Source organism: Porites lutea, chromosome 8 (assembly GCF_958299795.1).
Source record: "Porites lutea chromosome 8, jaPorLute2.1, whole genome shotgun sequence".
NCBI classification, from domain to species: domain Eukaryota; kingdom Metazoa; phylum Cnidaria; class Anthozoa; order Scleractinia; family Poritidae; genus Porites; species Porites lutea.
In genome coordinates this window covers 15,618,734-15,646,006 of record NC_133208.1, presented here as the reverse complement: position 1 = coordinate 15,646,006, position 27,273 = coordinate 15,618,734, and the positions used below count along the sequence as shown (strand labels likewise).

Sequence of the window (27,273 nt, the reverse complement as noted above, 5' to 3'; positions counted from 1 at the left end):
CCTCCGGAAATTTCTTCGTAAAAACTTCCTTAATTTCTTAAAGGGCTGCGTAAAGTTATTGATCTCGACTAATCGTGGAGCGGGGCCCCGGGAGGACAGGGGGGATCGGAGTGGTACGGGAGGCGGAAGAAAGAACAGTCGGTGATAGTCTAAAAAAGGAGGAAAGCGGGAAAAAAAGGGATGGGGGAAATTACTAAAGAAAAAAACTTAATATCTCGAAATCGAAAATGGGCGAAAGAGAGGAAGCCACGAAGAAAAAAAGGGGGAGCCGGGAATTCAAGCCACGGGAGGCGGGAGGTTTTGATTCCTCTGTTCCCAATAAAATGTGGCTTCTGAAAGATGTCACAGCATCTTACCTTCCGACTTCCTCATGAATCTCAAAAGCGTCCTCTAAACGAGAAGATTTCATTGTAACAGGTGGCCTGGGCTCCAGTTCCAAGTCCTTTTCTGATGCTGAAAATAAAACGTAAAAACAAAAGACAATGAGCATTTTCTGACTGAGGATAGAAGGACGAAAGTATTCTTTTTAAACCAAAAGAATATGTCATTTTTCAAGAATGCCTAAATTACTCTGACGAACACACTTTAATCATAAAAGCACACGAATGAAATACCAGGTAAGCCTTCGAGTGAAAACGTGATATCTTCACCGGTGAAAAGATAAAAGATAAAAGATTCTTTTTGTTCTCAGGAAAGGCAAAACAATTCGATGAATAGCCTGCATCGTGCTTGCGTAGAAAGTACTTAAAAAAAGACCAGGACGGGGGGGGATACTCTCTATAAAGGCCTATAGGGGGAGGCTCCGCCTGAAAGGGGTAGCTTTTTTAGGCTTCAGATATATGAGAGGTTAGGTTTCCACTTGTTGAAGTATACTGTGAAAGCGCAAGGGGCCGGATCTGGGGGCAGAGCCTCTCTGTATAAAACTTTTTGGAGTACCCCCCTCCCCCTCTTCCCCGGGGACTAGGACTCTATTGCGCGAGGCATGCGCGCGTGGGCGCGAGAGGAACAAGGATTACGCGAAGGAAACGCGGGTGATATATTGTTAGTTTGAAGGATGCCGGAAATGTTTGTCAGTGACAATATAAATAAGATATGATCTTTAAAATAGACATATTAGACCTTCATTCATTAACTGTGTCCACATAAAAAAATCATCTTTGTCTTCTACACATGTCAAATGAGGCGTGTAATATAAAAATCTAGTTCTGCTCAGTAGTACATTAGACCGCTCACAGTGTCTTTGGTGACTCAATCAATAAAATCACTGCTCACCTGACGCGAAAATCTCGTCCCTAACATTGTTATATGCAGGATCCTAAAAAATAAAGAACCGCAAGACACAGGTTAATAATGTTAAAACCGTTTACAAGTCTTTCTTTGGCAATGCAAATTTTGAAACACTTTTCAAAGTAGAAGTTGTTAACAGTGGGATAAAGATTAGCTACACTAGTCAGTTGTTATCATTTTATTGGTCACGAGATAACGTTTAACTTACAAATAACAGTCAATTCAAGTTCAACGGCTACCAGCACAAAACTACGCACTCCTTGCGAGAATTAAATATGCCTCCCATTAAAAAAAAGGTCATCAGTAAATAAAGAAGATTATATTAAATAAATATGACTAAAATTGTAGCCGCTGTATTTTTACTTTAGTCTGCCGTCTTCATGGGGGATAAAAGCGAATTCGTTAGCCACCATTTTAGTGTAATTCATATACTATTTGTCAGCAATTCTGAAAACAGATAAGTTTCTAAACTTTCTCACGACTTTTATTAGAACAATAGTGAATGAAAACAAAGCTAAGTTGATTGTAAATATGGTATGATTAAGTTCGGCAAGGTTAAATAGTCAGCTAACATACTTTAATAAACCTTATACGTTCTTTTGATTGAAATTTTCATATCTGACTAGAACGTCGAGAGAAAAAACCGGTCTACAGAAATTCTTAAGCAAACTTTTGCGAGTAGTCAAATTTTCTTCCGTGCTCAATAACTCGAGGACACTCGCATTTTATGAATTACATCACGATTCTAGTGCTGAAACAATAAGCTTGGTGACCCTCGTTATTAAATTTGAAAATCCTAAATAACAATTACGCCTTACTGTAGGCCGCAAATCAATATTGAAGAGCAGAGATAACCGTTTTCAAAAGTGGCCTTGGCACATCCTGATCCTAATTACAAGCTTTACAATTTTTGCGATCTCACCTCCTAAAAAGGCGTAAATTGAAGATATCTTTTTGAACAAATTTCGTGAGTCATTTAACCTTCCGAAGTTGTGAAACTTTCGCCAGAATGTGAGTTTTACGGCTTATAGTCACTTGGCAATGTTAGCTTACTTTGCTCATAGCGACTGGGCAAATTAATAACGAACCTGTTGCTGGCCAATTTTATGAGTAAACTCTGTGTAAGACAGACACTAACCTCGAAGATCGTATTGAAATGTTCTATTAGCCTATCCATCTTCAATTCACCAGTGCTAAGAACAAAATCTTCGCGAACATGGTGCTGACAGATACACTTTCTGAAGCGCACAACATCATGGAAAATAAAGCAATTTAAGAAGCTTTCTGGCGATTCAACTTAACTATGTTGGACCGCATGTTTTTCTCATGAAGCGAAATCGATCTGATTAATTCATAAAGAGTCGGTTGAATGGCTTTATATAACACTTAAAGACTGTATGCCCCAGTGGATAATTTACACAATAAGGAATCAGAGCGGAATGTAAGATTGTCGTGAAAAACAAAAGCACGCACCAACCCGAAACAGAATTATTCATGTCAGGGTGAATAATGTTTATTACACCTTCAAAGCTGTGAATTGATATGTTTTTTTGTTTTTTTGGATTATGCTATTAAAACTTAATTAACCAAAATTAAATTTCAGACTGGCTATCAATAAAAGTAATAAGCTGGCAAAAAAAGCTCAAAAAACAAGTACTAAATGTCTACGCATAAGCAAGGGCATTCGAATTCCGTGCTGCGTGGTGTAACTTCTGTTGCCCATGCAGCCTTTTTCCCACAGAAACCTCAAAAATGTCATTGAAAACAACAATAGGCTGGAATGAACTTCCTGTTTCAGTTCTAGACACTACGTTTAGGTTTTTTAAAAAAAGTCGTATAACCTCGAGGTGCATTTAGGCAATCATTAACTCGCACAACCAAAAGAAACAGAGCGGTACAGCCGAGCTTCTTGCTGCTACTAAGCAGTTTTTAACGACCCGTCTTTTCCCCAATAGGTATGGGTTGTGTAGTAACAATACTGTTAACCAGTACCAATATTTAGTTTAAACTTAGTTGGACGCATCTTAAATACTAAAGGCATAAGGTCTGTAGGCTCTAATGTGCGAGTTACTTTGTCTGTATAAAACAACAATAGCGGCACCCAACGACAATTTTCGGAAGAATATCCGTTCGGAAGACGATTTGAGATCTAGAATTTTCGAAACATTTGTTGTAAAATTTCTTGCTTGCCTGCCTCTCCTAGGATTTTCGAACATGTAAAAAATGGTATAATTGCCCATTTTTAACGGATTTTTCACCCTAAAAAGGTCACCTAGAATTTTCGGGAGCCTTTTTTCTGGCTGAAATTTTCTAAAAAGTAAGTTTTGATCCCTATTATTTTCGGATCACTAGACTTTCAGCTAGGAAATCCGAACAGATGAAAAATTTTTAGGGGATAAAAATATGCCTATATCTACCGTTTAAATACTAAAATACGTTTAACAATGCTATGTTTAAGTGGTTTTGAACTATATTCTCGTTGGGTGCCCCTGACAACAATACTAGAGTCCAAAGCTCAATTAATACATCTGTCGCGTATACATAGTCACTGAAACGAGTCTCAGAGCTTTTGAGAATGAAGGGAAAATGACCTTTTAGCTATAGAAAACAAGGGATATCTTGAAATATTTTTTAGGGAGCACTGAGGGAAACTGTTGAGTTTTTCAGGGAAAACAAAAACATAATTTTCTGGTTTGCAACATTATTATTTCCATGTAGTTTCACTATGAGACCATTATAGAGCGATGTGTTTGCCCATTCTTTTTCCTTTTTCTGTCTCTCTTTCTATTTCACTTCAATTTTTTTTCGCATTATCAGAAATGGCAACGATGTTTAATACGTGCCTTGACAGTGTCTATTTATCATCCAAGTAGGGGGTCAACCTGAACACATCTCTTGTAGTGCGATTCATTTAGCTTAACTGTAAATATATTAAATTATTGAAATTTGTCTCGTTCAACTGCGTCAGCCTCATCCGCAGGGCTTTTCCCTTAGAAAATACCAGGGACGGGAAACCTCAGGGGAAGGGGACTCCCATATAAAAGTGACAGGGGTGCTCGTCGGGAAATTCAAATTAAACCCCTAAGAGAGACTAATTTGGGTGTGGCTCAAGCTTAAAATAGCCCCTAACTCAGGCCCCTAAGGGAGATTTCTGTGTGGTCTGTGTCAGGGCATTTTTGTAAATTCATTGTGCACAGTACTAAGCGATAGCTGAATGGGCCTTTGTAGCGCCTTTCCATACCAAACACCATAAATGACGCCAAAATCTGCAATTTACACCCCAAAGCGAGACGACGAGCATCCCCGTCACTGTTATATGGGAGTCCCCCCCCCTCCCCCCCCCCAACCAGGCTGGAAGCCCTGGAGAGAGGAAGGTGGTTACATTTGCGTATAAACATTGTTCATGATGTTATGAGAATGATGAATGAATCAAAATGTCCCGTTTAAGCTGAAAGCATGTTTTAGAAACGAGTAGAAAGAAGAAAACACCAAATTCCATTTTGTGTACAGTAATATCAGAGGAAAAAAAACCTATATTACCACGAGGCAGGTTTAGTGAGGAAAATTTTTTTCAAATTGGTTATTCAAAAAAATAAAAAGGAAGGGAGAAAGAAAGAAAGAAAGAAGGAAAGAGAAAGAAAGAAAGAGAGAAAGAAAGAAAGAAAGAAGTCACCCTTTCATAATTTTCGACCATCTCATGCGGTGCCCGAATGCTGTAAATTCGCCTATTGTATTGTTCACTTACCATTTCTTGGTTCGCCATTTTCTCTTCGTCTTGTTTGCTCTCTTCTTGGTTGCTTTCGCGCTTCAAAGTTTCTTTCTGGGTTTCCAACTCCTTCAGCAAAGCTAAGGCATCTTCTTTTTCTTGTAAGCACTGTTCTTGTTCAATCTGTAGCTTGATATGTTTTTGTTGCAACTTGTTTAAATCATCTTTCGCATAACCCAGTCGAATTTTCAAATCTTCGTTCTCCTCGATTACTTTCTGCTTCTCGTTCTGCAAAGAATTAATCTGTTCGTTAAGTTCTTGTGTTTCAGTTTGTAACTGAAGTGCAATAAGGACAGTGGCTTTGTTTCTTTCTTCGATCGCTTCGTCTCTTTCTTTCACTGCCTCGCTGTAAAGATGCTCTAGACGACTGTAGCGTTCTTGTAAGTCTTCTAACTCACTGAGCCCTTAAAGAAAAACCAAACAAAATACAACAAAAAAAATTCCTAAAACAAACAATACATTAAGGAAGTAGCGGCTAATAACTTATTTGCGTTAACCTTTTCAGGCTTATCAGATCCTTTTGACTTTCTTTTATTTTCTCTTTTTGACCTGAGTTTCTGATCTGTTGGTTTGTAGCAGATTTTTGAATCGCTTCTTTATCTCTGCTGTTCGGCTTCCCTGTTCTAAAAAGTTTTACCCAGGAACTGTTGAATGAGTGGCCTATTGTATTTAAAGAAGTCTGACTGCAATGAGAGATACTCACCCCTGAATCGCAAATTTTCTGTAGTCAAACAATGCCAAAATTACCCAACACCAGCTGTGTAGAACTATTTTGTTGCTGCACGCACGTGCACACAGTCTATTACTGATTACACTTTTAATTATACCGTTGAGTTCAATTCATTACCATCTTTGGTGAATGTAAGGTACAAATAAAATTCATCTGTAGTTGTGATTATAAGCTTCATCACAAAATACAAAGATTATGATCTTCAAAAGTCAGGGGCGGATATAGTGAGAACTATTTCCAGTTCTATCTACAATACTGACTATTTCTCGGTATGTTTCCAGGGTGTATAAACTGAAAATTAAAACGATCTGTTTCAGCTCTAAAGTGTCAATTCAGCCCTGTAGGCCAAAGTCTGATTCAACCCCTTCTGGAACCATTTGGGCACAATTTAAGCCACAAAAGACCCATCAAAAGGCTATTCCAGCCCATTCAGCCCTTCGGTCCAAATCAGCCCTAGGTAATTGGACTGTATTGGCCCTGATTTAAGGGAGCCAAATTAGACTCAAAAATAGGACTGTATTTTACTCACCGAAAATGCCTCATTTTTAGGGCTAAAACAGATCTTTCTGATTTACAGTGTATAATTTGACTGTACAAAAGTAGGCCCCATTAATACAGAGAAGAGCTACACCGGGTAGACCTCGACGTCACCCGCCTACCCGAGCTACCCTGGGCAAGCCTACATTTCATACATTTCCTTACAGAACGTGGCAAACCGTTTACATGAGAAACAAAAAGTTGGCTCGGCTAGAGATGGTAAGGTCACCCTCCTGCCGGGCCAACTTTTCTCCCTATAAAGACTTTGGCTCGCCCAGCCGAGTCAACTCGGTCAAGGTGAGAAATTTAGAGCATGCGCTTGAGCTGTTGGCTCGGAAAGAGGGGTTAACTTTTTTCTCTAAAAAAACTCTCGCTAAGGCTGATTCGGCTTAAAACTGTAACTCTTCTCAGTATCCAGGACAATTTTAAATAAGATAAATGAAATAATTTTAAACATTATGGGCAAGGGTGATGTGAAATGAAACTACACTAGCGACATCGCCAGCGGAAGATCTTCCTTAGCGTTCACGCGTATTTGTTGTATTCAAGTTAATTTTTTTAAAAAACGGCATTTTCTTTTTCGGATCAACCTTCCATCCAAACATATCCGACGCGGTAACCGAAAACGCAAGTTTTGAGTTACATCCTCAACAGGTGACATTTTGAAAAACGTCAGTTTCCTTTGGTCGTGTGGACGGAAGAAAACAGATATTTGAAAACGACGACGTCATTGGATCTGACGGCTTGCGCTGAATCAGGAAGAATGACTTTAACTTCCACTTAGCCTTCTTCAAGAATCGACAAGCATATCGTAAGTTTAAAAGTGGAAGCTTGATACTAGATAGTTTCAGAACGAGACCTAATCAGAGCGGCCTCTGAGTCTCTTTAACCGCCGGTCTCGCAAATCGCAGCATCAACAACAGCAGTGGTCCAAGAACAAGACGTTTCTGAGTTAGATCATATCTTACATGTAACAGTACTTGGCGAGACAATTTTGTTGACCAACGATTGTATGGATATAGAGGAGAGAGACGAATAGTGTCTAAATGTTGAATGCTATCAATAAGTTTTGTATGAAAAATCCGCACACTTAACCGACTAAATAGTTAGAATCGTTTTCTATAGCATGTAAATAGCAGTATAAGGAAGACCTTATACGATTTCAAAGCTCGCAATTACAATTTCATCCACACAATCAAAAGAAAAAAACTTCCTTGTACATGATAATAAACGGAACTAAGGAAAGGTAACATTCCGTAGCTTTCATTTTGAGTGGCCACACTTAACGTTTTGATCCACAGACCCAAAGTTATGACCACCTTGTACAGAAATTAAACCACACCACAGGAAAGTACAAGACATCAGCTATCACAACTCAAGGATCTTTTTTGAACCACATTGTACGACATAATAGCTTCCGGCTGTCACGCTTAAAAGATTTTAAACTCGTAAACACAAAATTCCTGACATAACTACGGCTTTTGCTCTCGTAACAATTTTTCCCGCGCGCAAGTCCGAGTGGTGCGGTTTAGTATACGTTTGCCATACAATATTAGAATTATACTCTGGAGTTGTCATTTAACTCCTCTCCTTAAGGGAGTGTCAAATGGTTATTACTACAAATGAAACCAACAAAAGCCACCTGTGTAGAAATCACAAAGGCAATGAACTCGCATTTAATTGGAGATTGTTTTTAATTCTTGTTTTGTTTTCTCTTTTTTTTGGTTTATTTCCTTTTATTGGATGGAAAAGCTCATAAACTAGGCGCACAAAAAAGCTGTCTTGTAGAATATAGAAAAGAGATCAGCGAAAAGTGCATTTTCTGAATTGGCGTCAGAAAGAACTGAGAAGTTTGAACAACTCAATTATACTAATTAAACCAAATACCTGAGTAGATCACTGCATGTCAGTTTTCTTCACCATTAGACAATGACGAAAGTGTTGCGGTGGTTGAATATACATCGCAATATCGAGTAATAACACTGAATCAAGAAATGGTTTTCGATGCAAAATTACCAAGCGATTTACGAATAAAAATAATTGTCGAACGCTAATCGCCTAAAACCGGATAACTTACGCCTGTTTACTGATGAATGTAGCTATCAAAATATACACGAAGGCCGTAAGAAGAAATTTTGCTCCAGTTGAACCAGCCAATGAGAACCTCCGTTATATCTTCTATCTGCCCGTCAATTTACAAGCGAATGGGGTATAACCAAGACTCTTGAGAGAGACATGCTTATTTGTTTAAATTTCGTAAAGAGTACTTCAGCCAAACGTCAAGGAATTTCCGCAGGTGGACGTATTCATTTGTCGGTTTTTGGCATACTGGAGAGTTTTTAAATTTCTTCGACAGTGGTTTGACTTAGACAAGTTATGGTCGAAGTATTGTAATGAAGTGTGAGGTAAAAAGGATGGTTTTAAATTGAAGTAAAAGAAGCAAAAAACCCTGTTACAACACCGACAAATACTGAACACTTGAAGCGCATGTTTTTATATTTCTGTTCGCAAACCGGAACATACACGAACAGTTACTCTGACATTCGGAAATAAAGCGAACATTTCTGAAAAGCATATAAACTCAGCTCGATAAACATAAATTCTAGACGATAAAGAAAGGACCTTGGTGTTTTCGATTATACTTAAATCGCCAACTCTGAAAAACGACGGACCTTGAGCAAATTATCGACACCACTAAAAGTATAAACGCATAAATTCTGCTAATACAAATCGTTGACCCTTTTAACAGCCTACTTTGCCGGCAGGTAATTGCTCACTAATCATATCTTTTCCGACTCAACTTACCTCAGCGGAGCTGCTCATCACGAATAGTCTGAATGCAACGGCGTTTGGAGTGATTTCAGCAGCTAATTGAATAGGGTTGTTTTTGTTCTCTAGATTAGCACAAAATCTTGAATGCTATGACACACCGAATAGAAAGCCGATATTTGGACCTACATGCAAACAAAGCAACCGGTGGTCGAGGGTAATTAACTTCGTGGAATGTTGCTCGCTTGCGTCGACGCAAAAGCGACCGGCAAAATTGGTACACCGCCTACAGTCCATTGAATCACCACAACAAGGAAACTGACGAAACCTCTTAGGAATACTGAAAACCTTAATCATGAAACCACGAGCATTTACATGTAATATAATGCGTCGAGTTTGTCAACAAAAAGCTGTGTGTATAACTGAATACATTCAAGATAAGAACACCATGGGAAGTTCCGTCTGTTGAAGTCAATATAAACGCGCATTGCGCAAGTTTTCGAAAGGAGTTATTATTTCTTTTTGGGAATTATATCATTATGAAATTCTCGTGAAAGTACTGGCTAGCCAAAAAAATATGCTTTGTAATTACATTTATTATTACCTAATTTGCTGTGCTAATTTTATAATATGCAGGAGCATTAGAGAAAAGATAAAGTCCACTTTTTACTCCCCAGCACCGCACGCTATTATGCATGCGCACTGCTTGGAAGCTTGTCCCACTTTTGTAACTTGTTCAAAAGTCAGTAAAACAAGTAACGCTGATGACACTTAATTAACTCAAGTGACACAAATTATTACATCATATCAGTCACCTATATGGGACAACAACCTTAAAAGTGCCTTACTCACCCATTTTTGTTTCTGTTCTCAAGTTCTCAGACTTCAGCAATAATGAGACTGATTCTTTTAACCTCTAATATTTGACAATTTGAGTTCCCAAGCTGCAGCATCGTAAACACCCGAGTTGGACATGTTAGTTTAAAGATTCTCCTTAAGTCCGGTTGTTCAATTGCCATCGAAAACTTCCTGACAATTCTCTGCCCGATGTGTGCTACACTTATTGTTTAAACATGTTTTCCCATATAACTGCAATTACTCTTGTAACAGTCGCTAATTGGCACTCCTTCGTTTACTTTCAGCCACTGTTTAGTTTCAGGACAGGTTTTGAGGGCGATATATGATGTACTTATATCCAGAAAAATGGCCACCTTGAAGAAACTATTTAAAATGCAGACATAGTTTATGCATACATTCAAAATCATAAGCCCGTTGTGGACATAGCCATGCACCAGTGTCAACTTTGTAGATGACATGATTTAACAACCGAAGTATTCTCTTTATAATGGAAATAGCGATTCATCACCACACCTATTTTCGAATAGCTTGAACAAAGGATAAGATGTTAGAGCGCTGTCCACGAGAAGCCTTATTGTCGTAAAATAAATAACCTGACGAGATCTACATTGTAGTTTGGTTATACATTTAAGTTAATTGCAAGTTTTTTCAAGTAAACCGTTTGCATTCGTTTCTGCTATTTTCAGTGTGGCCATTAATCTAAGCCTTATTTATTCAGTACGTCATTTTATTTTTGCGTGAAATTTGTTTGCATTTCATTTTCGTTCTTTCTCGTTATGTTGTTTCAGTTTTCTGAAGTGGGTTTATCACTGATCTGTTTTGACCCCACTTTCATCGACGCGCGACCTAATTGACTAAATAAATCTATCCAGTTCAAGCCGACAAAGTCGTCCCTTCCAATTTATTATTACTATTATTATTATTATTATTATTATTATTATTATTATTATTATTATTATTATTATTATTATTATTATTATTATTATTATTATTTCAACAAAGATATGTAAGTTTTCAAACTACCGTGGGTGCCAGAAACTTTTCATGCGCCCCTGTTAGCAATGCCGACGGTTTGACGGACCGTACAATCCGTCAACTGCTCTTAACGGTCCGTAACAGTGCGGCAGTACTGGACATGATTGGGTATTGATCAACTTTACTCATCGGTGCGAAAGCTGTCGAGAAGGTTAATGGGACACTGTAGCAATAATTTGTTGTAAGTGTGTTGAATAAACGGGCGATTACTTTTTCCGGCTTTTACGAGTGGTACCTGCAACATTAAGACGAAAACTGCAAGTGAATCAACGATAGGAAAATAGAAAAGCATATGTTTTTGCAATGTTTCCAGTTAACGAAAAGTTACTTCCTATCAAAAGAGGAACAGACTATATCAACCCATCCAATTGGAGCCATAAATGTAGGCAGGCCCATAAAAATGTGGCTTAGAATGGCATAGAACGGAGGCCGGGGAAACTATGCCCAGGAGGCTTCACTCCGGATTTCAAGTGAAGGGGATGATCGAAGAACTATTTTGGGTTTGAAATTTTCGATCCCGGGATTTTTTAGTGGGTTGCGAAGTTTTGCGAATAAAGTACGACCAAACTTGTTAAGGCTAGGAAATTGGGCATGGGATTTTTGGGGGTTAATTTTTGGTCCAGGCAGTTTTTTGGGTTTTGAATTTTGCCCACATTCGATCATCTCCGTCACTTGAAATCCGCAGTACCTCCTGGGGAACTAGCATGGTAGAGTTACAATTTTGGAAATTAAAACACTGTAAAGACTGAACTTCAACCTCTACTTATAAAAATATTCCTCTTTTTAATTCGTCATTAGGATACAACTTATTAACAACACGCATAAATTACATCTTTGAGGAAAATTATCTACCACTATGAACAATCTCATTCCCACGTCATTTGATAAAATATAAGGACAAAAATGTACAACAATAATCGATGCAGTTACAAACCTTGGAGGTTGCCCTGTCTGCATGCTTAAGACTCTAAATATAGGGTATGATATTTTTCATTTTATATAAAACATAACGAACGCAACAACTAAAATATATGTTACATAAAACTATAGGATTGTACATTACGCATCGTATCTCCTCACACTGAAATAGTCGAAGACAACTAATGTTTTCTCTTTTTCGTTCTAATATTAAGGTGGTCGTTTGTTCAACGAAGTCGTTCCTCATGAGAAAGTGACCCTCATGAGAAAGTGACATCAAATGAACTGAAAATGTACATTGGACGACTGCTCCCGCTCAATTCGGTTTCTTTGACTTGATTCAAAGTCCTCATAAATCAATCAATCTGGATCGGATTCCACTTCAGGTGTCTGAGTCGGCAATGACAGCTATGAGTCTTTTTTTTTTTTTGACAGACTGAACCAGGTGTACTGTGTGCGAGTGTGAATGGGTGTAAGAGGAAGGAGTAGATGGTACCAATTTTTTTTTTCACCAGGATAGAAGGGAAAGCAATAACTCGAGGAAAAGAGATTACTCAAGGCACGACTATTTTTCTAGGAAATACGATACTATAGGTTCTAACATCCAGGTAACTTTCAAAGTATTTGGAAAAACAAGGAAAAGACAACACCTTGAAGGAATATTAATGCAATTACTTTTCCTTTTAGTCCAAAGATTGAACTGTTCATTCCTCTAACGAATTACTATAGTGCTGATAAAGTTAAAGGGATACCTCTTCCCCATCAAGGAGATTAAACGGATATAGACATAGGGGGTACGAAGTTGTGGTCAGGATTGGGATATAACCAGGGCGGGGGGGGGGGGGGGGGAGACTAGAGGGGGTGAGGAACACTTACTTTGCTATATTAGCATGCAGATGAATGAACTGATTATAACTGGGAAAGGGGACCAACGGGAAGAGGCATATAAAAATTAAAAAGCGCAAGAAATGGCATTTAAAAAATAACTAACTTTTGGTCGTTTTTATTCTTGTAATGTTAATTAAAGAATACATAAGAACAATCGAAGTAAAGAAGCCAAAAGGTCGTCAGTCACATTCAACTTCGCCTTAGATCGCTGACGTTAAAATAAACTAAACAAGGTAAGACTAGGAAGTTGTGGTGCTTAAATAGAAACAACGGAAACGACTATTAAACCGTACCAAATCTCTCCTTGTAATATCATCACATAATAAACTGCATAAAAGTGTAAGTAACGACTCCTTATTCAGTAATACCTGTGTGAAATCAGTTCATATTTTATCTTTACAGGACGATGAAGGCGTTTCCAATCCCCTCTGCCCGACACATTCGTTGCAGAATAAGTACACAAAAGTTGTTGATCGGAAGAGATAATTCGTATTGGATGGTCACAATTCTCCTGAATTCTCTGGTTAATTATGCACTGATATAACAAGGAGAAAGTTAATGATATCATTTGTCATAACTGGGAATAAGTGATTACCAAGAAACATGCAATATATGTAATTTATGATATACAGAGACCTGTTTTAAATACAATAATTATATCCCAGATAATACGGGAGGTCATAAGATCAGTCCGAAATCTTGCTTAGGATTTCGTAAAACATCACCTTGTTCGTGTTACCTGCAGAAGAAAGAAAAAACGTCACATGGGTATTCACTGCATGTTAAGTGTTACAAAAATTATAAGAAACTGCAAGGGTGAATTGAGCAATCACTGGAAAATTATCTAGCTATCTAGCTCTCCATTCTTTTTCTTGGGTGTCTGTTTTCTCGTTTGGAGTCTGTAGAGGATAAGTCACTGTATAAACATTTAAATGAATTGTACTTAGTAACATGGGACTATGGTTCCGTCTGACGCCGTACAAGCGGGTTCTGACCTTTGAAACGGTTTCAGAAATCGGGAAGTATTAAAAGACGGTTAAGCTGACTTAAGGCAGGCGGCTTGCCATGAAAAAGGTTAGTTATCTTTTATGTGAAAGTTCTCACCATTTTCGTCTGTATTATGGGCGAATTCCCTGCTCTCTCGTTTCATAAGTTTGCGGTATCTCTGAATTATGCTGCGCCGATCAGTTGAAGCTCTCTTTAATGTTGATGGTGCATCATCACTCATACGTTCCTCAGACTCAGAATCAAACCGCTGAAGAGTTTGAGACAAGACTGATGACTCAACATGTTCTGGAATACTGTTAAAGGAAAGGGAAATAATTATAACCAAAGGAACTAGGGTTCTGTTTTGTGTTACTCCTACAAATTATCAGGTTTCTTATTCTCATGTCTAAACGTAGGCCATTTTAAGGTAGTGTGCTCAGCTCCCTTGCCTCTGAATAGAAGCGAGGCTGAGCGCCTTGTTTTGTTTCTACCTACTTGTTTTTCACATGATAACGGACCTGGTAGCAAGAGAAGAACACGATTTGCTCACGAAAAGCAGTAAGGACTGAAACAAAACAAGGCCACCCTAAGCCATGCTCCTATTCAAAGGCTAGGGCTGTCCGCACACAATTTTGAAAATGGCCTATTCGAGCGGTAAGAACAATAAACAGGAGAATATTGCTTGTCTCGCGATTCGCAGTCTCTCACGTCACTTAAGTTGTAAATCGCGACATCTCGACTGCTTATTGTCAGTGGTTCTCATACTATTGAGTTTACGCAGCAAGACGGCAGAAAGGAGAGGACGGCAAAACGCGCTGACGCTTGTATGTGACAAACGTGACAAGGTAATTACTTGACTGTGTGTTTTGTCGTGATCTTCACTTCACATTAATGTTTTCTGGTCATTTACTAAAAGATCTGTTTAAAGGAGGGCAAAGTTTGACGAAACGTTTTTTTTCAAACGAATTTTTAATGTCACGCTTGTCACAAAGGGTTTGCCGTCTTTCCTCTGTTGCGTAAGTTCATTACTATGACTTGTGGTCGAGTGGTTACAGAATACCATTTGTGCCATGATGGTCAGGTGCGATCAGGTGCAGTCCCTCCCGTCCCCTGCTACTTGCTACTACAAGTTCTGGGAACGAATTCTCTAAAGCCTACCTTCCCATGCAAGGAACTAGACCTTCTTCAAGAACCTTGGTGTCTTTCCTCATGCGTTGAGCCACCCATTTCCAACTTTGCCTCGCTTGATCATAGTTTGCACGCGTGTTGATTACATGTAGCGTTTCCCCCACCGTGAAGCTGAGCTCGTCTGGAGACATAGCTTTGTATGGGTGAATAGTTCTGAGGAACAAAATCAATCAATCAATCAATCAATCAATCAATCAATCAATCAGTCAATCAAAATCATCTTTGTGAAACAGATGGGGGGGGGGGGATGCGAACATTGGCTGTGACCGCACTAGGGTTAAAAACCAGTGTTTACAATGGTGTTTTCTTAATAAACAAGCTATAAAAGTTAAATTTAAATCTCGAGTTTACTTGCCAAGAGAGCGAGTTGAAACTGCATGATGTTTTATTTTGAATAAAACTTGAAATCCCAGGTTCATCACCCACCTGTCATCAAGTCAAAAATCAATTCTTAAGCAAACGAAATGCGACCCTTAAACAGAAGATTTAGTGTTAACAGTCAAACGTTAACAGATACGTTTACACCGCTGTTACTTTATAGGCAAACCCTTGTGCGACCACAGCCATTATAGTAATAAATAGATTCAGTTATTAAACCGACGATGAGTTCAATAAGGGAAGCAATCTGCACTCGAAAGTATGAATAAATCAGAGGAGACGAAGAGTTTAAGATTCAACGATGATCACAAGTGCTATGGTTAGGAACAAATGCCAAGGCGCATGCCTGCGTGCAGTGTCAATCCCGTTTTCCATGGTCGTAGTACGACGACTTTGCACAGCAAATTCGTCCTCGTTTTCGACACATGCTCAACCGTCCATTTTCAACAACGTATAAGCGAAAAGGGAAAAAATGATCCCGAACGTCAGCTCGTTGTTGGAGAAAAACCCTGAGATATTGCACGAATTACGGCACCGCTACGTTAAGTCATACTTACCTGACATAAAGTGAATCGTAAGGTTTGTCTTCCAGAATGTCCTTGTAATCTACAAAAACACGAGTCATCACGCTAAGTACCGTAAATTCTCTATTTAGCACCCCCCCCCCCCCCCCCACTCAAATAAGCCCCCCTGTTTTCAGGGGACGAAAGCTAATAAGCCCCCTCTCGGGGTAGATGTTGCCCCTTTGGATTTCCTTGCTACATGACATCGAAAACATCTTTTGAAGTACATTTAATGGATAGTTTGAGACTTGTTTTACAAGATCAGGTTAATAACATAGTCAGGCTATGGCACAACTAAGGAGCTGTTACGTCATATGAACAAAATTGCTACCATGAAGGCATAAGCAACATTTTTTTTTTATGGACGAAGAAGACTTACTTGATACCAGTTGAGCCTCGATCCTGAGATAAGTGCACGTGCTGAGAAGGCGCACAATCCGTGTGGCATGATCCAAGGTAGCTCTTGTTAGATCGTAGCTATTCAACTAAGGAGAAAAAAGGTAAAAATTTCAGAAAGCAAGACTAAAGTAGAAACTTAACGTGAGATTTCTTACCTTGAAAAGTCTATCTCCAACTTGCAGGCCAGCAGCCTTACAAACAGAGTTTTCCAGAAGCTCGATAACGTAAATTCCAACGCGATAACCACCCGATACCTCCAATCCCAGGCCATCCAACGGCTTTTTTTCCAGGCGAATAACACGGGGGCTGAGGAGAGAGACGGAGCAGATAGATGGTTAATTAACTGCGTTATTGTTTAGTGATAACAAATTATAACTCTTGTAAATTGTACACTACTCTAACCAACATTAATGACTGAGTTTGCTTTGTAACAGAATCTCAAATACACTCTTTTTTAATAAGAACGTCCATTTTTCCAGTTGAGCCTGGACCGTTCTTATTTTCTGGGCAGTTTCCTCTGGGAAATGTTCTTACGGAAAAAAATTCAATAACTGAAATCTGATAACTTTTAAGTTACATATTATCATAGATCAGATGACACGGGGCTCGTTGTAGCAGTCAGTGAATCGCCTTACACTAAGTCTTTAACGTGGCTTCGCTTTACATGCCCTCTGATTCCATGTAGGACCTTATTAGTAATTCAGATTTTTTGGATTTAGGAAATTTAAGGCGGTGAAAATACATTAATTGTTCTTCTCTGAGCCTCGGGTATGTTCTTGGCATGTTCTTAATCTTACGTTCTTGTAAAAAAAGTTCTTATATAAAAAAAGAATGTACCGCATATCAAGTAAAGCATAAGTTATCTCTGTGAAATATGCAACGCGACGCCTATTAAGTGACATGTCGAATTTGAACCATTCAAATGTAAGCAAATTTTTAAAGGATTTTGAAAATGGGCAAGCTTAGAAATAGAACTATTTTTTAAGCAGATGTGCGTATAAGTGGCAAATTTTCCTTCCAACACAAGCGTTTCAAACAAAAGGGCAACATGGGGAAACAACAGCAACACATTTTTCCTACTAGAGGTCCGTATAAGACGAGTTAACTGAGGGGACTGAAACACAAACATTCAAAATTTACGAACCTTTCTCCTACAGGGACAATTGTTCCACAAGTGCTCGACCTTATTATGCTCGAACTCAATCCATCATCGTCGACTCGAACAGCAGTGATGGTGGACTGGGCACGATGCAACGTACCGTCCAAAGTCGGCGTCAAAAACGTTCCCGACTGCAGTTGCGACGTACTAACGAACTTCCGGTTTACTGGCGCGCGACTGTTCCGTTTCAAAGTCCCATAGTCACAAGCATCGCTCTCTTTAGCATCCGAGGCATCCTGGGAATCATCCGCGCTAGTTACTGTCCTCGCGTCAGGCCAATCGTCTGCCACTATTGTTTCCAGTTGAGAATCTGATGCAGGTGTATAAATACCACTTCCAGTTTTATGTCTGTCGGACAGGAAAAGTCCATAAACCGGGTATCTATTTCCGTAAAGGTCTGAGGTCGAGTCCGCCAGTGACGATTCGTTGTTCGAGCTCATGGAACCAGCGCTTGAGTTCATAGAAAATTTGGAGTCACGTGATAAAGAGCTGTCATTCGATATGAGTGAAAGACGGTTGTCTCCATTACCACGAGGAAGACGCCTTAATACAACGCTCTCGGACTCGGAATCAGTAGCGTTACAAGTCTGGAGAAAAAGGCAAGTAGGATTGGAAAATGTACAAAAGTACAGAGGGGGGTTAGTAAGTTCATTCACCCCTCTTCAGTTACCTTGATATAGACAAGAGGGTGGCAAAAAACTTGAGAAATACCAGGAGAAAGATGTACAAAAGAGGATCGTCCATCAGATTCACAAAAAAATAGCCAGTAACTATCAACAACAGTCTTATTCAGAACTATTATCAGAGGGTTCTAACTGAATGTTTTGTAAAGGAAAAAGTATTCAGTGCAGTCGACGCTCTCGGCCTTGCGACCACTCTCGTAAGCGACCTGCACTAGTTATGACCAGGTTGGTGAAACCCGTTTAAACTGTAATTTAACTCTTCAAAGAAGAGCTCTGGTAAGCGAAGGCGCCACTTTTCCTGAATCACGGGCTGATCTTTTCATTGGTTTTAATGTTGTCGTGAACCACTTAGTCAACACTTGAATGAAAACAGTAACATACTGACCGAATTAGAGTAATACCATAACATAAAAGCTGATTTTGTATTTCATTCGTTAAAAGAGAAGCTATCTAATAATATGTTAGCTGAATGGATTAACGATTTGCAATCAACAAAATAATTACGCCACTTTTCTTTTTTGTCAAAAAAACTCTGGTAAGCGAACACCCACAATACTTTTCTTTCATGATCGCTTACGACAGCAAGCCCTCGTAAACGACCAGCAATGGCTGCGCCATTTTGACTGTAATTTGGTCGCTAAATAGGATTGGATCGTAACGAGAGGTGGTTGCACGTGGAGGTTTGACTCCAGTTTAAAAAGAGCAAGGAACTGTCTTTTTTCGTTCCATTGAACCAAATAATCCACTTCATCTTTGTTTTTGTTTTTTCAAACCTCTGTGCTTATATCAAAAGGGAAAGAAGAAATTGCAAGGGCTGGTGACCGGGTTTCTATTACTGGTCACTATAAGAGCTTAAAGAATCAACTGGGCTTTACTTCTCATATATCTACGTAGGTGAGAAAGCAACCTACCTTGAATTCGCAAATTCCTGGCTTGGCTTGGATCGTTCTGGACACGTGAAGCTTCAATTTGTCACCGTTTTTCTTAGAAACCTTCTCCACAGATGAAGCAATGATTTTATCCAGATGTTTGCCGTTGATCTACAACAACGTGAAACGCCGAGGTAAGCTTAACTTACAAATAATAAATTTATTAACAAGTTTTGAAGAAATAGTGATAAGATGTAATGATGAAAGAAAATGTTAAATGCATCTCTTAATCTAATGAATACTATTGGCCAAAATAACGAAACCTAAGGCCTACCGGAAAATGATAAAACCTCCAAAGCGCAGCGTGCCCAGCTATCGAATAGGTGGCGCAATAGGTCGGAAATAACCACTGAACATTGCTCAATCACCGGATTACAAAACTGATTTTATCTTACCTTCATAACATAATCTCCTATTTCGAGTTTGTTTTGATCTTCTGAGATACAGCTATCCTTTAGTGCTTTTACGTACAACCCACACTCAAATCCGAGACCTGTAAATGATTTTAAAGTTGAAAAAGACTGAAAAAGCAGCGCTACAATACAGGTGTCTACGGGCACTGCAACATAAAATGTCGTTTGTCTAATGACAACTGATGGAAGATCCCTAGACCAAAGCACTACATAAGGGGCAATTTCATTTGTGCAACGTCCAACTGATGGAAGATCCCTAGACCTAAGCACTACATAAGGGGCAATTTCATTTGTCCAATGACCAGCTGATGGAAGATCCCTAGACCTAAGCACTACATAAGGGGCAATTTCATTTGTCCAATGACCAACTGATTGAAGATCCCTAGCCCTAAGCACTACGTAAGGGGCAATTTCATTTATGCAATGACCAACTGATGGAAGATCCCTAGACCTAAGCACTACATAAGGGGCAATTTCATTTGTCCAATGTCCAACTGATGGAAGATCCCTAGACCTAAGCACTACAATAGGTACAATGTCGTTTGTCCAATGACCAGCTGATGGAAGATTCCTAGACTTAAGCACTACATAAGGGGCAATTTCATTTGTCCAATGTCCAACTGATGGAAGATCCCTAGACCTAAGCACTACAATAGGGACAATGTCGTTTGTCCAATGACCAGCTGATGGAAGATTCCTAGACTTAAGCACTACATAAGGGGCAATTTCATTTGTCCAATGTCCAACTGATGAAAGATCTCTAGACCTAAGAACTACATAAGGGACAATATCATTTTTCCAATGACCAACTGATGGAAGGTTCCTAGACCTAAGCACTACAATAGGGGCAATGTCGTTTGTCCACGGACGACAATTTACTTAAATGAGTACAGCCTTTGCCATCAATGTTTATCACTTCCTTACCGGTTTTATGTTTCTTTGGAATTTTAAGATCCAAGTCCAGGTTAACCTGACAACTGCCAACAGGTCGCCTGAGAACCTATAAAAAGAAACAACGAATACAAACAAATTATGGCGAGAATAAAATCAGGAATAGACGTTGAGTTGACGGCATATTGGACTCAAGCTTTCTGGTGACCTCTACGCCTATCCCCTTTAATTGACATGTAGATGAGAATGAGAAAAAAAGGGTTGGTAGCAAAAGAAATAACCAACAGTTCAAGTCTTACCATATTAAGCGTCGTTACAGCTCCATCCAGCAAAGATTTAACAAGATTTTGATCCGATTCGCTTACCGGGATATCGTTGATGGATACAACCTCGTCATATTTTCTGAAAACATAATAGAGCAAAGTAACGCAAATGCAGATCAGAAACTTTACGGATGCTTGTACATTGAAAAAACAGCGGTACTTAGCAAAGTGACTTAACGAAGGAAAGTGACGCAAATTATTACCTGATGTTCCTGGCGCTTCCAAAAGCCTTGTCGATATCAGTGATGGCTGTACATGGCCTGCCACTAATCGAAACTCGCGCCAATTTGATGGAATCGAGGGGATCATCCTATAAGTGAGTAAGCATACAAAAAGATAACTTATACAGTCGAGCCTTTTCTTACCGACCCGTGTATAACATTACCTCCCTTTATTACAGTCAGTACTATTGGTTTCCACCTCTGTAACATGAACACCTTTGTAATGCAAACACTTGGCCCTGTCCCTTTGGTGTCCGTATTAGGGAGGCGTAACTGTTAGTTAAGGTTTAATAAATAACCAGTTAGCAGAAGCTGATGCTTTGAAGTGAGAGCAGTGTACCTGAGCTTTGCGCAAAAAAGTGCACTCAACATTGCACTAGCTGGTACTAAACCGTGCGAGTTTAATGTGTGAATTAATTGCATGTTTTACGATACCGATGACAGCTATCGAGTAAAATACAGTCGACTCTCTCTTAACGGACACCTCTGTAAAACGGACACCTAGAGTTGGTCCCTGCCTTTGCTTATTCCCTTTATTTGACTCTCTATAAGACGGACATCTCTCTAAGACGGACACTTAGTGCCGGTCTCAAAGGTGTCCGTCTTGGAGAGAGTTGACTGTATAGTGTTACTGTTTCTTAAAACACGTGTTCATATTATTGTTTTTGGGTATAGTAATGTATGACAGTCAATTTGAAACAAAGAAAAATACAATGTAAACCCAGGATCAAATATCTACCCTAGTGGCAAAGATGCAGTTCAATTATAATTATTGTGCAAACTGGAAAATATTAACACACCTTTTCTACTGATACTCGTACTTCCTCACTTTCAGTAAAAGACGTGTCTGGAGACTGAAGATATAAAAATTGTCAACAAGTTAACCTAATTTTTATCGCTAGAATTAGAACAATAGCGCGCGCGAGAGGATCCCCACAGCTAAGAAAATTTGGTTACCTATCCATCCAAGAAATTTTGGTAGTCACGTGACCGTTCGTCCACCCGCCCGCCCGTCCGCACCACAGGGAAACCAATGCGAAATGTTACACTTTCTGGCTAATGTGGGAGCCTGCAACCTGATATTGCACATCTATGTTGTAGGCAGTTGACAGCTAACAAAACAGGGTATCCACTGACCATTATCGCATGACCGTATTTCGGTGTCGACCCATCGAGAGTACGAGTTTTTTTAAGTTTACTGCAGACAAGTTTCTAGTTTTCAACTGATCGCAGGCTCAACTCTAATTGGATTTCTTTATTGCAATGTTTTTCATTAACTGGAGCTTCGCCTTTAGCCTCGGCTAAATCTATACATTGCGATTAGAACCAAAAGCGGGCAAAAAGACAAAACCGTTTACGGATTAAGCGACTAACTATGCTCATGTAATGGGACAAACTTCAAACTTCGACGCCATATGTGGGTTGAGTTTGTTGTTGGTTCTCTTCCTTGCTCCGAGAGGTTTTTCTCCGGGTACTCCGGTTTTCCCCTCTTCTTAAAAACCAACACTTTCAAATTCCCATTCGATCTGGAACGCACGAACACGTTTCAACGAGTTCTTATGAACTCCTTAGTGATCCGTGGGTGAACAAATTACAATTTCCACTATTTTTTTGTATAGGTAATAGCATGATTTGTAGTGATATTTGGCATAAATACCACGAGTGATATTTCAAAATTGTTATACGTAATTTCACGAGCCGTTAGGCGAGTGAAATTTGAGACAATTTTGAAATATCACGAGTGGTATTTATGCCAAATATCACGTACAAATCATGCTATTATTTGTTTATACTACTACCCGCAAAAGGTCTGTAATTTTCACATGTAGGTATTTCAAATTAAGCTGAAATACCACTGCTCTAAACCAATCAAATAGCAGAAATTTCTCATCTAGTAGTATAAAGTCCCGAATACTTAGGCCTCTTAGGCTGTTTTCACACTATACCGGATAGCTATCCAATGCGCCGGAACGAAAATCGTACTGGATAGGGCTTCTGTTCACACATGAGAACTGGTGATTTCGGCGCGATTTCTGTAACGGAGCGAAGCTGCGCAGGCAGCGCGGCGCCGATCTCGAAAGTGGCGCGTTAGTATGGGATAGGTACTGTGCCACTCTTTGGTGCAGTGTGAACAGGTATTCCGGGACCGTGGCGGAGGTGAATAAGTAGAAAATAGGACTGGAATCCAATGAGGCGGAAGTAACATGCAACTGGAGCATACAAAATACTGTTGAGCATCTACTCCGACATACAGTAATGATAACACAAAATGCTACTCTAGGCAATACACCGGAAGGTAAAATACAAAAACGGAACAAAATTTTAATCCTGGATTAGCGCTAATCGGCCTTACAGGAACAGGGCCCAGGAGTGAGGATTGGGTTAAGAGAACCAAAAACTCTCGGCCAACCGTTCCTGTACGATGTTCAATATAGGTGAACGACTTGTTCTAGTTCTCCAGTTCTGTGCCGTTGCTGATCATACTAAATCGGCCAGCTTTTCGGGTTGGCACGAATGGCTATCCGGTATGGTGAGAACATAACCTTAATCAGTAGCGACCCGTCGATGCAAACGGTAAATAAGGAGCTTAAGCGACGACAAAGGCAACGGCAACGAAAACGGCAAAAAAAGCAAAACTTCCAACTTTGCACGAGCACAGGTTATGCTTTTGTTGATTACTTTGCTGTCGATGCACGACTGAACGGAAACTACCTTCACGTCAGTTTTATGGAGAACTTGAACACAGGACAACCATTTTCTTTTTCCGTTTTCTGAACTCAGATACAGTCTTTTAGAATACAACAGCGCAAAAACTCACTAACAGCCAACAAATTGGATCAAACGGGATAAGAGCGATAACTTTAATACAGCGCCATTATTCAGTTTTTACGTAACGATTTCGCAGCCTTCGCTTCCGTCGTTGCTAAGCTTTCTATCACGCCAAGACGGCAGTTATGGAAACTTGAAATAAAAAGTGTAACTTTTGAATCTATGTATGAAATTCTTTGGCGCAACCTTACAAATGAATCCTCTTCAATTACCTCTTTGGTATTACTTTTGCACGGTGGTATTAAGGGCCTTTACAGAATTCAATAAAATAAAATACGATTGTTCGAAATTAATTTTCTTACTTTATGACGGGTTTATGCACCTACAGGCTGATGGGCTCGATTACCAGCCGCTGTTTGGGAAAATGAGCCCTCACTCATCCCCAGGGGTGGAGGGCGGGGTTGACACTCCCATAAAAAAGTGACGGGGATGGTCTTCGGAGAATTAAATTTAAACCCCTAAGGGAGACCAATGTGGGTGTTGCTCAATCTTTAACTTACACCTGAAGGAGGTCATACAAAAACAGACATTTACATAAAAACTAGTAAGAGTGTTTTGTCTCGTGTCAGGGATGTCGTGTTGTTTTTCAGAAGTTATGATTAGTATCACGGCATTCTTCATGCACAGCCCTAAGCGATACCTGAATGGGCAACTATAGCGACTTTCCGTCCCAAACACCCTTAAAGAGACCAAAACCTGCAATTTACACCCTAAGCAAGACGACGAGCATCTCCGTCACTTATATAGGAGGAGTCTCCCCTTGTAGGAGTCTCCCCCTGGACCTCATCCCAACACCCCCCCCCCCCCCCCCCGCCCCCTTCCTCTCCGCAGCTCTGAAAGAATCTCTATTCAAGGAGGGTCAAAGACCGGACCCCGGAGATGAGACGGCGTGAAACGAGCCTACGAGTTGACAGCAAAGAAAAGGTGGTACATCAACACGTCTTACCTCAACGCCTTCCGGTGTATCTCCAGCACAAAACCTGCACTCCTTTAGCGAGCACGGAATTGAAAGTTCGCTCGAATTATTCGCACTCAAACCAGTTTTCGCTAAGCGGTTTAGCAAGTGATTGTACTCCTCCTTCAACTTCTCTAACTGTTCTGCCGTTGAAAAGCACTTCTGTATCGCTTCGTCCCTGGCTTGCACAATAGCAGCAATTTCACGATGCAATCTTTTCCTTTCCTTGACCGACTGCCTCCATTGCTCTTTAGCGTGATCTCGTTCTCTTTTATAGGTCTCTGATTTTTCTTCCAAGGAAGTCACCTTCGCGTCCATTTCAATATTTCTTTGTTGAGACTTTGTGAGTTCAGCGCTTATTTTCCTTACCGAGACCTCTTTTTCCAATTTGTCCCGCATAAGAGCACTTTGCTCAAACATTGACTCACTTCGTTCGTGTCTCGTTATTTCGACTTGTTCGCTTAATAACGACGACTCTTGTCTTGCTTCAATAGCTTCTTCTCTTCGTTTCAGTTTCCTCGTTAAATCATCGCGTTCTGATTTTACCTGTTGAAAGGCAATAAAACAATTAGGATAAAAAAAGCTACAAAGGCGAGCACGAAAATTAATGTAGTGTTTAATCAAGTAACCCAGTGGTCTGACCTCACCATTTCTTGTTGGTGGGTTGAAGGGGCAAACTCCTTTAAATATTGCTAGTGTCAACTTCAAGTAAGTAACTTCATTTACTAGGGTTTGTGTTACGTTATATAACGCATATGATAACGCTACGCACGTGACGTGACGTGAAACGTGAAAAAGCTGCCATCTTGGATTCAGTAATCCAGTATTCCGACCTGACCATTTCTTTTTGGTCGGGTGAAGGAGCTTATTCCTTTCAATATTGTTATTGTCAATTACTAGGGTTTGTGCTAAGAACAAGGCTTTTCATGTGACGTGACGTGAAAGTGAAAAAAATCTGCCATTTTGGATTCAGCGTTTCGGATTTCCATATGGTTGGAAGAGTAATGGGCTAAAATTAATTATTCGAGAAAGGGCTAAAATAATTCCAGTGGATCATATCTTCTACCAGAAAGTATGCTAGAGTCGAACTTTATGGCTTTCAAAAAGCAAGCGACGGCAAGGCATAACTCTCATAAAAACAGAATTATTAACATGTTTTAAATTGCTGTGGTTTCCCTCAGGTCATAAGAAGGTAATTACTCAGAGCAAACAACTGTACCGAAGATAAATGTTTTGACTCACGTTCTGATAAATGTTTTGATAAAGAATACATTTGAATCACAAAGAAAACAAGTTCAGTTGAGTCACGGTCGACGACCACGACATCAACTTCAAAATAACAGTGATACTATGCTGCTTGAGTTCGATACATGAAAAAGCACAAAGAGAGCAGTTCGTTAAGAAACAGCAACAAGTATCTAAAAAAAACCTAAAAGGATGCTTAGATACACTCGGGAGTCAGAGGGATAAAATCGTACTCCCAGAAATGGTTCAAGTCAAAATTAGATGAAAAATCCAAATTTTGTTTTTTACAGTGCCAAAGAACAAATAGAACCATGTGAAAGTACGGCGACAGGGGTTTCCTTTGAATATTCGACACACTAACGCATTTTTTGTACAGACTCAAAAGTTAGAATTACGAATAGCACTATGTGAAAGTACTGCAACAGAGGTTTCATTTGAATGGTCTTACTACAGCATTTTGTCCAGACTCAAAAGATAGAACTACATACTAAACAAAAAGCACCATGTGAACGTACTACTGAAGAGGTTTCATATGAATGGTCACACCATAGGATTTCTTCCACAAACTTAAAAGTTAGAACTACGTGCTAAATAAATAGTACCATGTGAAAGTACCACTACAGAAGTGTCATTTGACTGGTCACACTATTGCATTTTATCCACAGACTCAAAGGTTAGTGCCACCTTTCAACACTCCATCATTACAGTCCATCATTCCCTCTGGGAGAGAAGAAGTTAAGAGCTATAATTTGCACCTGTTGTAAAAAGGCTACCAATATTTTTCTGCAATTAATGGCCGACCTCCGAAAGTGGGTGTGGTAAGAGAGAACGGTTTAAGGCGGTCACAAATATTAAATATATTCAGCGAGTTTAACCAAAAGATGTTCTTTTTGTTTTCTTTTTCCTTCCTTTCTTTTTTTTTTCAACTTTTCTGTATGATTATTCTAAAGTCAATACCTTTAGCACAAAAGTACAAATTGAGGACACTGTTTTTCCTCCCCTTTTAGAGAGTGGACGGCTATTTCTACTTAGTCAGTCCAAGCCGCGCGAAGGACAAGCCGTTTTACAGGGCAAAGGCCGCAGTACCTTTATTTCTCAGTTATTTTAAGACCTTGAGTATTAATCCGTTCCCGGGGACCGAACACGCGACATCCCGCTATGCAGTCCAGAGCTCTAACGACTGAGCTACACCTGCCGCGGTTTCAAGCCTGTGGAAAATGACTCCAACTAGACTCTAACGTCTCTCCTTTCTCTAAAGATTAAACAGCAAATGAAAGCTATTGTTATACGTGTCCTGGGAGTCCGTGGATAATTGGCCGAGC

At 39.6% G+C, this 27,273-nt stretch overlaps 2 protein-coding genes across 6 annotated transcripts in view; both read right to left on the bottom strand.

Moving 5' to 3' along the window:
- Positions 1 to 10,064, bottom strand: part of LOC140945249 (uncharacterized) — a 51,277-nt gene extending 41,213 nt beyond the window's left edge. Inside the window, exons 1-6 of the mRNA XM_073394300.1 lie at positions 10,004 to 10,064; positions 9,126 to 9,214; positions 7,289 to 7,376; positions 5,033 to 5,457; positions 1,273 to 1,315; positions 357 to 453 (exon numbers count right to left, since the gene is read on the bottom strand). Coding sequence (XP_073250401.1) covers positions 357 to 453; positions 1,273 to 1,315; positions 5,033 to 5,457; positions 7,289 to 7,376; positions 9,126 to 9,214; positions 10,004 to 10,064 — 803 coding nt within the window. The remainder of the gene's footprint in view (positions 1 to 356; positions 454 to 1,272; positions 1,316 to 5,032; positions 5,458 to 7,288; positions 7,377 to 9,125; positions 9,215 to 10,003) is intronic.
- A 1,681-nt stretch (positions 10,065 to 11,745) lies between these two features.
- LOC140945789 (uncharacterized) overlaps positions 11,746 to 27,273 on the bottom strand; it is a 30,537-nt gene continuing 15,009 nt past the window's right edge. For 4 of the 5 annotated variants that reach the window (XM_073394835.1, XM_073394836.1, XM_073394837.1 and 1 more), the window contains 14 exons: positions 24,698 to 25,252; positions 21,723 to 21,776; positions 20,905 to 21,011; positions 20,678 to 20,780; positions 20,412 to 20,487; positions 19,470 to 19,567; positions 19,057 to 19,185; positions 17,448 to 18,049; positions 16,459 to 16,609; positions 16,284 to 16,389; positions 15,899 to 15,947; positions 14,934 to 15,116; positions 13,893 to 14,089; positions 11,746 to 13,527 (listed from right to left, as the gene is read on the bottom strand). In XM_073394835.1, the coding sequence (XP_073250936.1) occupies positions 13,475 to 13,527; positions 13,893 to 14,089; positions 14,934 to 15,116; positions 15,899 to 15,947; positions 16,284 to 16,389; positions 16,459 to 16,609; positions 17,448 to 18,049; positions 19,057 to 19,185; positions 19,470 to 19,567; positions 20,412 to 20,487; positions 20,678 to 20,780; positions 20,905 to 21,011; positions 21,723 to 21,776; positions 24,698 to 25,252 (2,463 nt within the window). In that variant the 3' untranslated portion in view covers positions 11,746 to 13,474. Of the gene's footprint in view, positions 13,528 to 13,892; positions 14,090 to 14,933; positions 15,117 to 15,898; positions 15,948 to 16,283; positions 16,390 to 16,458; positions 16,610 to 17,447; positions 18,050 to 19,056; positions 19,186 to 19,469; positions 19,568 to 20,411; positions 20,488 to 20,677; positions 20,781 to 20,904; positions 21,012 to 21,722; positions 21,777 to 24,697; positions 25,253 to 27,273 lie in introns of those variants that run through there. The other variant, XR_012166752.1, reaches the window with a different exon arrangement.